At 38.9% G+C, this 16160-nt stretch overlaps 1 protein-coding gene across 1 annotated transcript in view; it reads right to left on the minus strand.

Moving 5' to 3' along the window:
- Mtmr3 (myotubularin related protein 3) overlaps positions 1-16160 on the minus strand; it is a 117809-nt gene that overhangs the window by 29681 nt on the left and 71968 nt on the right. Inside the window, exons 7-8 of the mRNA XM_050141073.1 lie at positions 16031-16034; positions 2537-2709 (exon numbers count right to left, since the gene is read on the minus strand). Coding sequence (XP_049997030.1) covers positions 2537-2709; positions 16031-16034 — 177 coding nt within the window. The remainder of the gene's footprint in view (positions 1-2536; positions 2710-16030; positions 16035-16160) is intronic.

A 16160-nucleotide genomic window follows, 5' to 3' on the forward strand; every position in this document is an offset into this window, starting at 1 on the left:
CTGTGGGAAGTCCAAGGACCACCCACCTCCATCCAGGTCTAGTAAGGTGAACATCCAAACTGCCTAGGCTCCCACAAAGCCAATACGTGCAATAGGATCAAAAACAAAATGGGTTGATTTAATGTGAAAGAACTTGCTAGGAATATGCTAGAATCATTGGTCAAGCAGTGTTTTAATTAACACAGTTTCTGTGTGGTTATTTCGGGAGGCTGGGATTAAAGGCCAGGAAATGAACAAGCAGTATCTCACTATATCCCCCTTTCCCTCTGTCTCACTGTGCGCTCTCTCTCTCTCTCTCTCTCTCTCTCTCTCTCTCTCTCTCTCTCTCTCTCTCTCTCACACACACACACACACACACACAACTTTAAAACAAAAGGGTATATAAATTCACAAACCATCCGTGCTATCTAGTTTTCATGTCAACTTGACACAAGCTAGAGTCATGTGGGAAGAAGGAAACTTAAGAAAATTCCTCCATAGGATTGCCCCATAGGCATATACTTGATTGATGACTGATGTGGAAGGGCCCACTGTGGCTAGCGCCACCCCTGGGAAGGTGATCCTGGATGAATGGTACAGAAATCAGTTGAGCAAGCCATGGAGAGTAAGCTAGTAAGCAAACAGTACTTCTCCATGGCCTCTGCTTCTGTTCCTGTCCCCAGGTTCCTACCCTGAGAATACCCCCTGACTTCATTTGATGAGGGCTGAGATATGAAAATGTAAGCAAAAAAACCCCTTTCTCTTGAAGTTGCTTTTTGGTCATGGTGTTTTCAGCAATAGAAATCCTACCTAACACACCATCACCTTCATCACCCTCTCTTACTCTATCCTATGCATTATTACAAGATTAGGACTTAGGAGTTTTGATCACTCTACACTACAGCTCTTTCTTTCCTGCTCTCATTTTCAGAAGATAAAGAATCATATGTTTAAAAGTCACTGAACCAGGAAGATGGCTGTGGTTGAGAAAAGCTACACGAACTTCCTAACATCCATTCAAGCTTGTTTTTTGTTTGTTTGTTATGTTTTCCTAGACAGGGTTTCTCTGTACAGTCCTGATTATCCTTGAACTCATAGATCCACTTTGTCTCTGCCTCCCAAGTGCTGGGATTAAAGGCATGTGCCTCCATTCAAGCTCTTGCCAGTGACTATGGCAACTACTCTAATATCTCATCTTGTTCTTTTCATTTTGTTTTAGGTTCAAGACTAGACCTGGACCTCATTCTTTGGCAGTAGGATGACTGTTTCACAGTGCTGGAGACTAACTTACTCATAGGAATCAGTGATTGTTTGTGCACTGTCTATTAGACCCCACCCCTCTTTCTACTCAGAAGTCACTGTAGGTAAGCAGCTCCAGGGTAGGGAAAGAGGGTTCCACTCAGCAAAGCCTATGTAGCCTCAGATTCCTATGGTTTTTCTTTACTCCAGTTTGCCTCTGAGAGCAGCTCCATGTGAATGAAGCACTTGTACTTTTGTAACCCCAGGTTCTTAACTTCTTGGCTAGGCCCACATGAAGAGCTGCAGTAAGTGGTAGGTTTTCCAGTTAAAATTGGCCAAGCACAAATAGACCAAGAAAATGACTATTATAATTTGAGGTAACTGAAAAGATCAAAGGATGATTAGTGCTGAAAAGAAACTTATAAGAAGAGATTCATTTCAGTCTCCTGGACAGTTAGTTTACAGAAACTAAGACTGACAAAAATCACAGTATTTAGCCATCTTTTCTCTAAGCATTTACATGTTTTAAGGGAACAGATAATGGATGAACATTTAATAATAGTTATTTAGTATTTAATGGTTAAATAGTCAAAGCTGTGAAATTTTGCCATTAAGATTAGAAATGAGGGATTAGGGCTATTTCTCAGGAGGAAAGTGCTTGCTGTGCTATCATGAGTACCCAGGTTCATTTCCCCAGGGCCCATGTAAAAGGCTGGGTATGGTGGCTTATGTTTATAATCCTAGTACTGGGGAGGTAGAGACAGAAGGTTCCTTAGAGTTTGTTGGTTAGCTAGTCTTACTGAAGTGACAAGCTCCAGGTTCAGTGAGAGACCCTATCTCAAAAAATGTGACAGGTGATAAAAGAAGACACTTAACACTGGCTAGCCTCTGGCCTCCGCCCACACCTACACAGATGCATGTACACGCACATATTTGGAGTGTGTGTGCGCGTGCGCATATGCACACACACACACACACAAACACACACAGAGTGTCTGTTCTTCCTTTTAAGGTCACTGGTCCTATCTCTAACATAGCACCAAAGTGGTGATGAAAATACTACTGCCCACCCTAAGCACAGTATCATCTAGACATGCATGTCGAAGGAAAAATGGAGGACTGCAGGGGTTAAAGGAGGGTTCCAGGATCTTATTAACTAAGGGTCATTTCCCACTCCAGGAATATTGAACAAAAGATTCCAAAAGAACTCTGAAGAACATGAATTTAGAGCTAATAAACTAAATTCCATTTCAAAGTACCTACGTTTAATGTTCTGCCACCTGAGAACTGGGGCTCTACAAATATCCATGTGACTCACTTGTATTTCTCATTGATGTTGGAAATCCTCCAGGCGTTGTTCATATCAAAACCCATCCGCTCCACTTCATTCTTAAACCTTGACGTTACATGCTCCCCTAGAGACAGAGAGAGACAGCAGAAATAAAGAAATAAATAAAAATTTTCAAAATGGAAAAATGGTGTGGGACCATGGTCTATATTCTGTCAATTATATTTTAAATAAACACTGATTGGCCAGTAGCCAGGCAGAAAGCATAGGCGGGACAACCAGACAGGAAGTAGAGGCGGGTCCATGAGAACAGGAGAATTCTGGGAAGAGGACACAGTCCTGTCCATCCACAGAAGAAGCAAGATGTGACTGCCTTGCTGAAAAAGGTACTGAGCCATGTGACTAGCATAGACAAGAATAATGGTCTAATATAAGTTATAAGAGTTAACAAGAAGCCTGAGCTAATGCGCCAATCAGTTTATAGTTAATGTAGACTCTCTGTGTGATTTCTTTGGGACTTAACAAGTGCAGGGAACCAGGCAGGACAGAAACCTCCGTAAACAGAAAAACAAAACCACTACTACTTTGCTCTGTTCTATTTACATTGTTGTAAAGGCAGGAATGTATACATAAATAACATATATTTAGCTTTATTTGAAAAAGTAAGCAGAAAGAAAAGAGGACTAACTTAGATTAAGAATTATGTCATTGCCAAGTGGTGGTGGTGCACACCATTGATCCCAGCGCTCAAAAGGCAGAGGCAGGTGGATCCCTGTGAGTTTGAGACTAGCCTGGTCTACAAAGTGAGTTCCAGTATAACCAGGGCTACACAGAGAAACCCTGTCTCAAAAACCAAAACAACAACAACAACAAAGATATGTCATCTTAGCCACTGCACACCTTTAATCCCAGCACTCAGAAAAAAGAGGCAGACAGAGGCAAGTATATCTCTATGAGAATTCTAAGGCAGCCTGGGGGTTTATATAAGAAAGACCTTATTGCAAAAAAAAAAAAAAAATGTTGGGTTGCTTGAACTTTCTGTGGGTATTGCTGTGCTCATTAACTACACTCAATTTTTCAGAGGGCAAATGGTCTGGCGGAGGTTAGTATGACACATCTCTCTGTCCCAAACCCTTTCTTGTAACCACACAGACTACTTTCCTACCCCCCACCCAAACTGACAGTATGCATAAAAAGAAATAAAATCTGTCTTTAAAACCAGCAAGATTAGTAACATAGATCTAAAATTCTTCATGTAAACCTTCTGGGTCACGTTTCAGGACCTGGGAATTCTCTGGCTTTTAGATAGCTAAGACAGTGCATGTATGGAAACACTACAGTCACAATTCCAAGGGAGCTACTAAGGCATTCCTAGTTCCTCAGAGGAACACATGCACACTTCACACCACATGAGGTAACTGTCAGCTCAGATAAGGTCAAACTGCAAATAGGTTAAGAAATGCCTTCTGGTTTTCAGAGATTGCAGCAATCAGGCAAGTGATCACAGGATCCTAACTGACAGTGACCAGAAGTCCCAGGGAACACCCCATTATTAAAAGAAACTCTAGGCATTTGTAAGAACACATCCCATCCCCTAGCTATAACCTGGTCACATTTCTCATGAATGTGGCCCTTTCTCCCTGAAGACCCTAACAAAAGTAGAGCCAGACCTACACTTAAAAGGCTTTCCCATTTAAAGAAGTGCATGTTCTAAAGCATAACTTACTAAACAAAAGTATCAAGCAGGCTCCTAATGTGTACAACCCACATTGCCAGCTATAAAACAAATGTTTGCCGGACTAAAAGAAAGCACAACAAATAAAATACGCAACAGACTGCTTTAGAGAGAAGGATAAAGCTTTGCTCTCTCTGGGGAATGAGCTTCAGAGCAGGAAACACCAATTGCTTGGATGAAGGCCAATCCTGTAAAACCATGTTCCATTTAAACTACTTTTCTTGAGTTTAAGCTAAGGTATCACATGCTTCCGGAAGATGAGCTATAAAAAGATAATGTTCAGAGCAGCAGGAAGGAATAACAGTTAAATCTGGTCCATTTGGAAAAGTTTTAGAATCGATGTAACAGACTCTCAAATAGGGTACTAAGCTATCTGAACTGAGGTGTCATCTGTCTACAAATTGTAAAGAGTATTGGCCCTTTCATTTAAAATATAAAGCTGTAAAATTGTGGAAACTTTCAAGTTTGTTAAAAGGAGATAGCTGGAGAGATGGCTCAGTGGTTAAGAGCACTGGCTGTTCTTCCAGAGGTCCTGAACTCAATTCCCAGAACCCACTCGGTGGTTAACAACTGTCTATAACGGTATCTAATACCCTCTTCTGGTGTGCAGACCTATATGCAAACAAATGCCCACATACATAAAATACATGCATACATACATACATCTTTAAAAGAGAAAGGTGTTGTTATCCCTTCTCCTGATATACTTTTAGGTTTTACAGAGGTAGAATGCATTTTTATTAATGGTCTTTTATATTAACACCTTGATTTTAGGATAAAGTTATCCTAAAAGGATCCTGTGATTTTAAGAAATAACCACTGGCTTCTGGGCACCATCTTAGCAGATAATCTATTGTTTAAAACTGAGCTATGCTGGAGACCTAGAACAGGAAACGGCCATGGGGCAGGTGTTTAACCTGCCACAGCCAAAGGGATCTACAGCTTGAGAGGCAGTTGTGGCCTGGAGCAGATCTCATTAACTGACACTAACTTTAGAGTTAGACAGACTTGAGCTTGAGGTCTGTAGGTAGATCAGGCTCTGGAGTCTGAAAACTCTGCAGTTCCAATGATCAATACTCAGGGGGTTAGAAAGCATGGAAACAGGCCCTTCACCCATGCAGATCTGAATGCTGTGGATGCTCCTCCCACTCTCCACTCTCTAGCTAGGACCCAAGGGAAGTCTACAGGGGTATAAGAAATCTGTCTAGCCCACCAACCACAGAGATAAGTGTGGCCATCAGAAGTTTTTTTTGTTTTTTTTTAATATTTATTTATTTATTATGTATATAATATTATGTCGGTGTGTATGTCTGCAGGCCAGAAGAGGGCACCAGACCCCATCACAAATGGTTGTGAGCCACCATGTGGTTGCTGGGAATTGAACTCAGGACCTTTGGAAGAGCAGGCAATGCTCTTAACCTCTGAGCCATCTCTCCAGCCCAGAAGTTTTTGGTACACAAACAAGAGAAGCTATACAAATGAAGATAGTTAGAGTAGACATTAGATACAGGCTCAAATCAGCATAAATCTGAAAGACTAAGAATCAACAGGTACAGCTAACCTTTCCCTTCCTCACCATGCATGTAACTGGCAGTCTGCCATCTGAAGCTGCTAACATGTCAGCTTTTCCTTTCATTCCTCCATTTCCTTTATAGTATTTTTGTGGTAATATTTTTACTTATAACACTTTTAAAAGGTTTTTATTTATTTTAAAAAATAGTATGGATGTTTAATCTGCATGAATGTCTGTGTATCACTTGCATGCTGGTGCCCATGGAGGAAAGAAGAAGGCATAGAATCCGCTGGAACTGGAGTCACAGATGGTTGTTGAGCTACCATGTAAGAGCTGGGAATCAGACCCTCGTCCTCAGGAAGAGCAGCCATTGCTTTTATCTTAATTGCTGAGCCATCACTGAAGCTCCAACTTTTAGGTCTTTAATTCTTATTCTTCATAAATTAATCTAGCATACTATTATCCTTTCCTTACTTGGTTTTTCCTTTTATATTTCTTATTATCTTTCTTCCTATGATATTTTTTAAATATTTATTTATTTATTATGTATACAATATTCTGTCTGTATGCCTGAAGGCCAGAAGAGGGTGCCAGACCTCTTTACAGATGGTTGTGAGCCACCATGTGGTTGCTGGGAATTGAACTCAGGACCTTTGGAAGAGCAGGCAATGCTCTTAACCACTGAGCCATCTCTCCAGCCTCCTCATTTATCTAATTAAAAAAAACCTCACAAATAGGGTATCATTTTCATTTTCCCTTCCATAACTTCCCCACTTGTCTTTTTCTTTATGTTAACCTTCCCCTGTCTCCTACATCTCATCCACTTACTGCTCCAGTTTGCCCTGAGGAGTTTTAACCTCACAGCACAATCTATATTAGTTTCACCATTCTGCCCCACAGCCACTTCTAATGTAGGAGTGAGCTTTAATCAGGCTTGAATCAAGTGGGTTCTCTGTCATATACGGTCTGACATTGCCATTAGAAGGCTTATTTTTCCCTTTCTCAGTGGGAGGAAGGCCCCAAGATTAAGCTTCTCACTAAGAATACTTTCAAATAAAAAACAGAAGCAACACCCGAACTAGCAGATTCACAAATCACAATCTAGGAACAGAAGAAACATGAAAGGTCAGAGCATTTTAACTCCCCGACAGCTGAAATTAAGGCACTGCCAGATGAAAGATCCAAGTTTATTGGCGAAATAATTGGTGTTCTCAAAGAACATGCAACCAGCAACTAAAGAAAAAAGTCAGCAAGAAACAGACAAAGCAGTGAATGAAAAAAATCAGTAACATGGATGATAAAACAACATGGAAGAAAATTTTAGCAAAATTGGTGTTTTATAAAAAAAATGTTAAAAATAAAGAACTTGGTAAATCAGATTTTAAAAAAATAAAAACAGTGGAAAGCATCACCAACAGACCACCCATGCAGAACATTCTCAGGGGTGGAGGCCAAGGACAAGAAAAGACCATATTAAAGCATTAATAAAAATAAATAGCCAGGTATGGTGGTGCACACTTTAACCCCAATAATCATAAATTCAAAGTTAACCTAATCGACATACAGTTCCAGACCAGCCAGAGCTATACAGTGACACCCTATCACAAAACAAACAAACAAACAAGTGAACATAACAGTGATAAATACTGGGACACAGTCAAACCTAAGATAAAGATATAAAAGGCCCATATATTAATAGAGAACAATTTATTGAGAAGACATAACAGCTGTAAAGGCATATGCATCAAATGTTGGGGCTTCCAATTTCATAAAGCAAACATTAATGAACACAAAAGGTCACATAGTTCCTTCCGCAGCCAGTAATTGTGGATGACTTCTATACCCCACATTCATCTTTAGACATGTCATCAAAATAAAAATTCACAAAGAAAACTTCAGAATTAAACTACATCATAGATCAAATGAATATAATAGACTTCTACAAAATATACAGAATATACATTCTTCCAGTAGTCCCTGGAACCACCTCTGAAATAGATCACATCCTAGTGAAAAGTGGAAAGCTTATAGCTTAAGTAATTAATTTCTTTAAAAAAAGCTATTTGTAGACATTAAAAAACCACACTTGCCAGGCGGGCAGTGGTAGTACACACCTTTAATCCCAGCACTCGAGAGGCAGAGGCAGAGGCAGGCAATCTCTGTGAGTTTGAGGCCAGCCTAGTCTACAGAGTGAGTTACAGGACTGGCTCCACAGTTATTGAGAAACCCTATCTCAAAGACAACAAAACCAACAAAAAATGAAACCCACAGTCATGTCACACAAACATAGTAAAGACAATACAAACATGTATAAAAATGAATGCTTTAAATTTTTTGGATGTTATATATTTATTTATGCGGGCTAGGTGTGCATACCACAATACATGCATAGAAGTCAGAGGATAACTTTCAGGAGTCGGTTCTCTACTTCCACCAGGTAAGTCCTGGGGATCGAACTCAAGTCACCAGGCTTGGTAGCATGTCTGTTTACCTACTTAACCATCTAGATGGTCCAATACATATTTCTTTAAAATAACTGAAATATTTTTAAGTGCTGAACAGATGGTTCAGTGGTAGTAAAAGTGTTTCCCATGCAAGCCTGACGACCTGAGCTCAGATTCCAGGAACCCCTGTAAAAAGCCGTACACAGTTGCACATACCAGGAATCCCAGCATTCACAGAAAAGAGGTGGGAAGTATAGATAAGAGGATCGCCCAGAAACTAATGAGCCAGCTAGCTTGGAGTACACAGCACATCAAACAACATGGTGGAAGGTGAGGATCAACACTCAGTTGTTTTCCAACCACCACATGCACGCTCACTCACAAACATGTAGATACACATATGCATAAGAAAGTGAATAAAAACTTAAAAATCAGAGATCTCAATAAATAACCTAATGATGCACCTCCAAGGACTTACAAAAATAAGGGCAAGTCAAACTCAAAAACTGCCTGGCAAGAAATAATAAAGATCAAGGCAGAAATTAACAAAATGAAGAATAAAAGAGCAATACATAAATCAAACAAAAAGCTTGCTTGTTGCCAAAAGAGGGAGAGAAGACCAAATTAATAGAATTAGAAATGAAAGGGCCCAGGTAGAGAAACTTGCCGCCTAGTCTGATGGCATGTGCTCCATCCCCAAGATCCACTTGGTAGTAGGAAGAGAAACTGACTCCCATGAGTCGTCCTCTGACCTCAAATGTACTCCCCTCAGCCACACACACAAATAAATGAAAAATAAATGCAGTTTTAAAATTAGTGATGAAATTAGTGGGAAAGTTTTTAACAATTTTTTTAACAAATCCCAATAAACTTAGAAGATCATTAGAAGATAAATTCTTGGATATGTATGCCCTCCTAACATTAAATTAAGAAAATAGAACAACTTAAACACACCCACAACAAGCAAGCAACAAGACTAAAGTAGTAATAAAAAAGTCTCATCACACCTTCAATCTTCAGTATTCTTCAAATTGTTCCATAAAATACAAAGGGAAAAAGTACTACAAAACTCATTCTACATAAAGTCAGGATTACCCTGATACCCAAACCGGATAAGAACACAACAGCCAAGCAAGCACCAGTCAATTTCTCTGTTGAAATGTCTAAAATTTTCTCAATAAAATATATGCAAATCAAAGTTAAGAACACATTAAGAGGATCATATACCATGACCCAATAGATTTCATTCCTGAGAAGCAATGTTCAACATATGTATATCTATAAACATAATAGAATAGATAGATACACTTATGGCTATAAATCACATGACTATCTCAACAGAGGCAAAAATATCAATATATCATAATTTAATACATGATAAATCAATAGTACTAGAGATGAATCTCAGATCATCGGGCTTAGCAGTAAGCTCCTTTACTTGGAAAGCCATCTCACCGGCCCTTCATAACTAATTTTAATATATCAGATTAGATAAAAGCAAAGTGGCATTTCCTCTAAAATGAGGAATGAGGGTCTTATTCAATATAATACTTCAAGACTTAACTACAAGAGCAAAATAAGAAAAAACAATAAAAGAGATACAAATAAGAAAGTAAGGATTTTACAAATGTCATAATTTAGAAACCCTAAAGGCAACCTCAAAGCAAGGTGTGTGGTATGCACTTGTAATACCAGCTCTTGGGAGGTAGAGACCGGAGGATCAGGAGTTCAAGGTCAAGGTCGTTCTTCCTATGAGGCCAGCTTGGGCTACATGAAACCATGCCTCAGATTGAATGAATGAATGAACAAACAATCACCAGAAAAGTCTTGGACCTAATAAACTATTCCAGCAAGGGAGCGGAACAGAAAAAAATCAACATATAAAAAAATTAGTAACATTTCTGTATGCCAAAAAAATTCCATTCACAATAGCTTCAATAAATGAATGAATGAATTAATGAACCTTACCAAAAAGGTAAAGACCTCCACAATGAAAGCTTTATGACATAAAGAAATTGAAGAAGTCATTAGAAGAAGAAAAAACTTCTTGTGTTCACTGATACGCAGAATTAATGTTGTAAAACTGGCTAGCTAGTTGCAATGCATCTACATCAAAATTTCAATTACATTCTTCATAAAACTACAAATACAACCCTAACTTTTGTGTGAAGCATAAGACCCTAAATAGCCCAAAACCACCTTATGCAGAAAGAAATGCTGTTAGTCTCCCAAACTTGATTATACTACAGAGCTACAGCAACACAAACCATATGTACTGACACACAAAATGAGACATGTAGACCAAAGAGAGAATAGAGTTAGAAATAAATTGACACAGATACAGCCTTTTGAGAAAGGTATCAAATTATACTTGGAGAGCCAGACAACTTAATAATGCTGTGAAAGCTGGATTTCTACATGTAGAAAAATCAAACTAGAATCCTATCACCCACTATGTACAAAATAAAAAATAAAAGTAAATTCAAAAGACCTGGATCTTTGGAATGCTAGAGGAAGAAAACAAAGATGGAAATTCAAATGAAGTCCAGCCATAATGTTTATCTATACTTTCCAAGAGCTGGGATTACAAGTGTGTAGCACACACCCTCAAGATATAGGAAACTACCTCCTGAACAAGACCTCAATAACTCAAGGAAAAAAACCCTAAGAATTAATAAATGTGTTCCTATGAAAAGTAAATGCTTACACACACAGCAAAGAAAACAATCTCTATAGTGAAGAGATGGACCACAAAGCTGAAACATCTTTGCCCACTACATATTAGACAAAGGATACAACATACATACAAACATACATACCTAGAGAAAAAAATTACACACACAAAAAGAACAAAATAAAAACAAATCAATCAATCAATAAATGATATGATGAAGTGAACAGGTAGTTCTCAAATGAAGAAAAACAAATAGCCAATAAATATTTGAAAAAGCATTCAATATGCCCAGCTATCAGGGAAATGCTAATTAAAACTGCTTTGAGCTTTCATCTCACCCTAGTTAAGAATGGTTATTGCCAAGAAACCAATAACAACAAACACTGGCCAAGAATATAGAAAGAGAAGAAGAGCCCTATATATTTCTGGTAGGAATATAAACCAGTAAGCTCACTATATAAAGTAATAGAAAGGTTTCTCAAAAACTCACTACTATATATACCCAAAGGACTTTTTATTTTTTGAGACAGGGTTTCTCTGTGTAACAGCTCTGGCTGTCCCGGAGACCAAAGTGGCTCTTGTAGATCAGGCTGGTCTTGAACTCACAGAGATCCGCCTGCCTCTGCCTCCCAAGATCTCCCTGCCTTTTCCTCCAAGTGCTGGGATTAAAAGTGTGTGCTATCCTTAGCCAGTAACCCAAAGGACTCTTAGGTCAACTACCAAAAAGTTATCTGTACACCCATATTTATTGTTATGCTAGTTATAATAGGTAAGAAACTTGAACAAGCCTAAATGTCTAACAATAGATGAATCAATAAAAAAAATGTTATCTACACAATGAAATTTTGTTTATTTACTAAAAATTTTACATGTATTTGTGTGAATTTGAGAGGTACACATTTGCCTCAATGTTCACGTGGAAATCAGAGGACAATTTTCAGGAGTCAGTCTATAGGCCCTAGTGATTAAACTCAGGTCTTCGGGCTGTACAGCAAATGCTCTTACCAGCTGAGCTATCTCACTCACCAGTCCCCATCTCTCAAGCCCACATCTGTGTTTATTAAGCCAGAAAAGTAAATACAAATACATCTAGAGCTGGATTCTCCTTAAATTTCCATCCAAAAATTCCAATGTCTACACTGATAAAACAAGCCAGGCGGTGGTGGCGCACGCCTTTAATCCCAGCACTTGGGAGGCAGAGGCAGGCGGATCTCTGTGAGTTCAAGACCAGCCTGGTCTACAAGAGCTAGTTCCAGGACAGGCTCCAAAACCACAGAGAAACCCTGTCTCGAGAAAAGAAAAAAAAAATTAGGCATACTGTAATATCACAACTTACTTTACTTAAATTTTATTTATTTATTCGTTAACTGTGGGTGTGATGTATATGTGTGAACATATGTACCATTGCATGTATACCCGTAACTTTGAGGAACTGGTTCTCTCTTTCTACTTTTACTTGGGTTCCAGGAATTGAATTCAGACTGTCAACTTAGTGTGGCAAATGCTCCATCTACTGAGTTACCTCGCTAGGTTTTTGAATGACTTTTTATTTCTGCTTCAACTCTTCCTGTTTGCCTCCTCTGCTCCCTAATCTACCTTCTCAACCTTTAATATTTCTTGAACTACATTTATACACTCCAAGCATTTTAATTTTATTGGAAATAAATTTTTAAAACAAATAGACAATCTTACTCATAGGCCACAGTGTGAATCTGCAATTTTTTAAAAAAAAAATCTAGCTCCCCGGATGATTCTGACAGGCAAGGACGCAGACTAGCACAAGTCAGAGAGGTTAAAAGATACCCTTTCAGATTTCTAAGTGATGGGGAAAATCATTTTTTCTATGTATCAAGGTTCCAGAAAATCCTTGAAGTACACATTTCTTGGGCTCTGTCCAATGCCTGAAGACAGTCAACCCAACAGTAGTGTAGGACCCAAGCCCATGTTATCTACAGATATAAACAAGATATAAACAAGATGGGCACTTCTTACCAGAGGTCAGAGAGTAGACATGGTACTATTAACGTAACAGATGAATGATCAGTCATCTGTCACTCTAGTTTGAATTTAAGCCTGATTTCTACTACAGAGGCAGCACCAACAAGCTGACTATGACAGAGAATGGAAACTTGGTGGTTAATAACAGCCATCAACCTGATGAGCTCTAGAGCCACTTCAGAATTAAGTCTTTAAGCATACCTGTAAGGAATGACATACATTAGGTTAAGTGAAATAAGACATGCCTATTCTGGCAGTACATTCCCTGGGCAAGGCCCTGAATTAAATAAAAAAGGAGAAAGTGGTCTAAACACTCACTGTTCTCTGCTTTCTGACCACCGACACAATATATGCAGCTGGCCCAAGTTCCTGTTGCCATGTGTGGTGGTTTGAATAAGAATGACCCACACAGGCTCATATATTTGAATGCTTAGCTACCAGGAAGAAGAACTCTTTGAAAGGATTAGGAAGTGTGGCCTTGATGAAGGAAGTGTGTCAATGGGGTTGAGCTGTGAGGTTTAAAGGCCCATGTCAGGTCCAATCTGACTGAGATAATTCCTACTTGAGATGTAGCTCTCAGTCACTTCTCTAGCACCAAGCCTACCTCCCTGCTGCCATGCTCCCCACCATGATGATAAAGGACTAACCACTGAAACTATAAGCAATCCCCAATTAAATGCCTTCTTTTATAAGAACTACCTTGGTCATCGTGTCTCTTCACAGCAATAGAACAGTGACTAAGACATGACTTCCTCACCATGATGAAGTATCATGGACTATGAGCAGGAATAAACCTTTCCATTCATTGTTAAAGCACCTTTTGTTGGGAATTTTGTCATAGCAATGAAAACTGTAACTATTGTTGAAGCTGAGGATATGACAGTGAAGGTGACAGTTCTGAGTCCACTGCTTGCCTGAATGTGGTTAAAGTAGAGTCAAGATTTAACAAGGACTTCCAAGTTTTGCAAATGAATCCATAACAATGTTAAGACCTCTTCCAAGGCTGAGTAAGTCCTAGAGCACTGGCTGCAATGTGGCTGGTTCCACTACAACATGCTCAACAGCCAAATACTAAAATTACACAAATACCAAGACATCCCAGTTCCCTGCCTGCTGATACACTCAGTACTTAGAAGGAGAGAAGTCAGGAACCACTCTATGTATGACTAAAAAACTAAACCAACTACTGTACCTCGGCATCCATGCTTATGGTCTCATTTTCTGGGGAAGACTATACAAAGGCATCACTCTGAAATATCTCACGTTGTTTCATCCTTGAGATGACATAAAAATATGGCTGTCTGGAATATTCCTATTTTGTGAGTAAGCTGTGGCCACCAACATTCAACACTATTGGGAAAGCACTAGAACCAGGATAGCTGGAATGAAAAATGCTACCAGAGTATTTATTTTTTACTCAAATACAAGTTTTCTCTGTATATTACATAGTAAAACTATGTAAAAGAAAAATTCCAAACATATTCTTTCTCCCACTCTCTTTCTCTAATGTCAGTAAAATTCCATGTAAGTGGTTAACAGGTTAACATCAATGTGAACTGTGCATCTTTTTTTTAGTGCTAATGATCAATTTTTATACTTTTAGAAATAATTGTTGTATGAATATAGTTCCTCTGAACAATAAATCATGTTACTTCTTTTAATTTTTATTATAAAAAAATTTAAATTTCATTATACATACCTAATCCAAGTTCCCACTCCCTCCCTTCCTCCCATTCCCTCCACTTCCCCCCCCTCCCCCATCCATTCCTCAGAGTAAGGCATATTGCTTTGGGGAAGGTGCAAGGCCCTCCCTACTATATCTAGGCTGAGAAAGCTATCCATACAAAGAGAATAGGTTCCCAAAAAGCCAATACAAGCAGTAAGGATAAATTCTGGTACCACTGCCATTGGCCCCTCAGTCTGTCCCAGCCATGCAACTGTCAACCACATTCAGAGGGACTAATTTGGTCCTATGCTTGTTCCTTCCCAGTCCAGTTGGAGTTAGAGAGCTCCCAATTAGCTGAGGTAAACTGTTTCAGTGGGTGAACCCATCATGGTCTTGACCACTTTGCTCATATTCTCATTTTTCCCACTCTTCAACTGCATTTTGGGAGCTCAGTCCGGTGCTTCACTGTGGGTCTCTGCCTCTGTTTCCATCAGTTTCTGAATGAAGGTTCTATGGTGATATTTAAGATAACTATCAGTCTAACTACAGGGCAAGGCCAATTTGGGCACCATCTCCTTTACTGCTTAGGGTCTTAGCTGGGGTCATCCTTGTGGATTCCTTGGAATTTCTCTAGAACCAGGTTTCTTGCTAACCCCATAATGACTCCCTCAATCAAGGCATCTCTTTCCTTGCTCTCATCTCTGTCCTGTCTCCATCTCGACTATCCCATTCCCTCAAGTTCTCCTTGTCCCTCCCCTTTTCCGTCCTTCTTCCACTTCTCCCCTCCCTTCTCTCCCCACTCCTATATTCTCAATTTTGCCATGTGATCTTATCTATTTCGACTTTCCAGGTGAATCTACATATGTTTTTCTTAAGGTTTGCCTTGTTACTTAGCTTCTCTAGGATCATCAACTATAACCCTAATATCCATTGTTCATAGCTAGTATCCACTTATGAGTGAGTACATACCCATATTCATCTTTTTGGGTCTGGGTTACCTCACTCAGAATGGTATTTTCTAGTTCCATCCATTTGCATGCACAATTCAAGATGTCACTGTTTTTTGCCACTGAGTAGTACTCTAATGTGAAAATGTGTTCTATTTTCTTTATCTATTCTTTGGTTGAGGGGCATCTAGGTTGTTTCCAGGTTCTGGCTATTACAAATAATGCTGCCATGAACATAGTTGAACATATGTCTTTGTAGTATGATTGAGCATCTTTTGGGTATATGTCCAAGAGTGGTATTGCTGGATCCTTAGGTAGGTTGATTCCCAATTTTCTGAGAAACCGACATACTGATTTCCAAAGTGGCTATACAAGTTTGCATTCCCACCAGTAATGGATGAGGTCCTCTTTTAAAAGTTTGTTGTGAAGTAACGGGTAAAAGACAAGCAAGCCTTACAAGCAAAACGCAGGCAACTCTAAGTCAAAGAAGGTCTCATAGAATTAGTGTCACAAACAATGAGATGCAACAAGCTCACTTCTAAGTTACTATTCTAGGAGACAATAGAGAAATAAAAACTGAAATAATACGCAACGGTTAAAACTCAGCAAATGTAAATATAAGATTTGTGCATTTCACTATAACTTTTTTTTTTTTTTTTTTTTTTTTTTTGTTTTTT

This window comes from Alexandromys fortis, unplaced genomic scaffold, assembly GCF_014885135.2.
Source record: "Alexandromys fortis isolate MF-2015 unplaced genomic scaffold, M_Fortis_MF-2015_v1.1 scaffold_7, whole genome shotgun sequence".
NCBI lineage: Eukaryota > Metazoa > Chordata > Mammalia > Rodentia > Cricetidae > Alexandromys > Alexandromys fortis.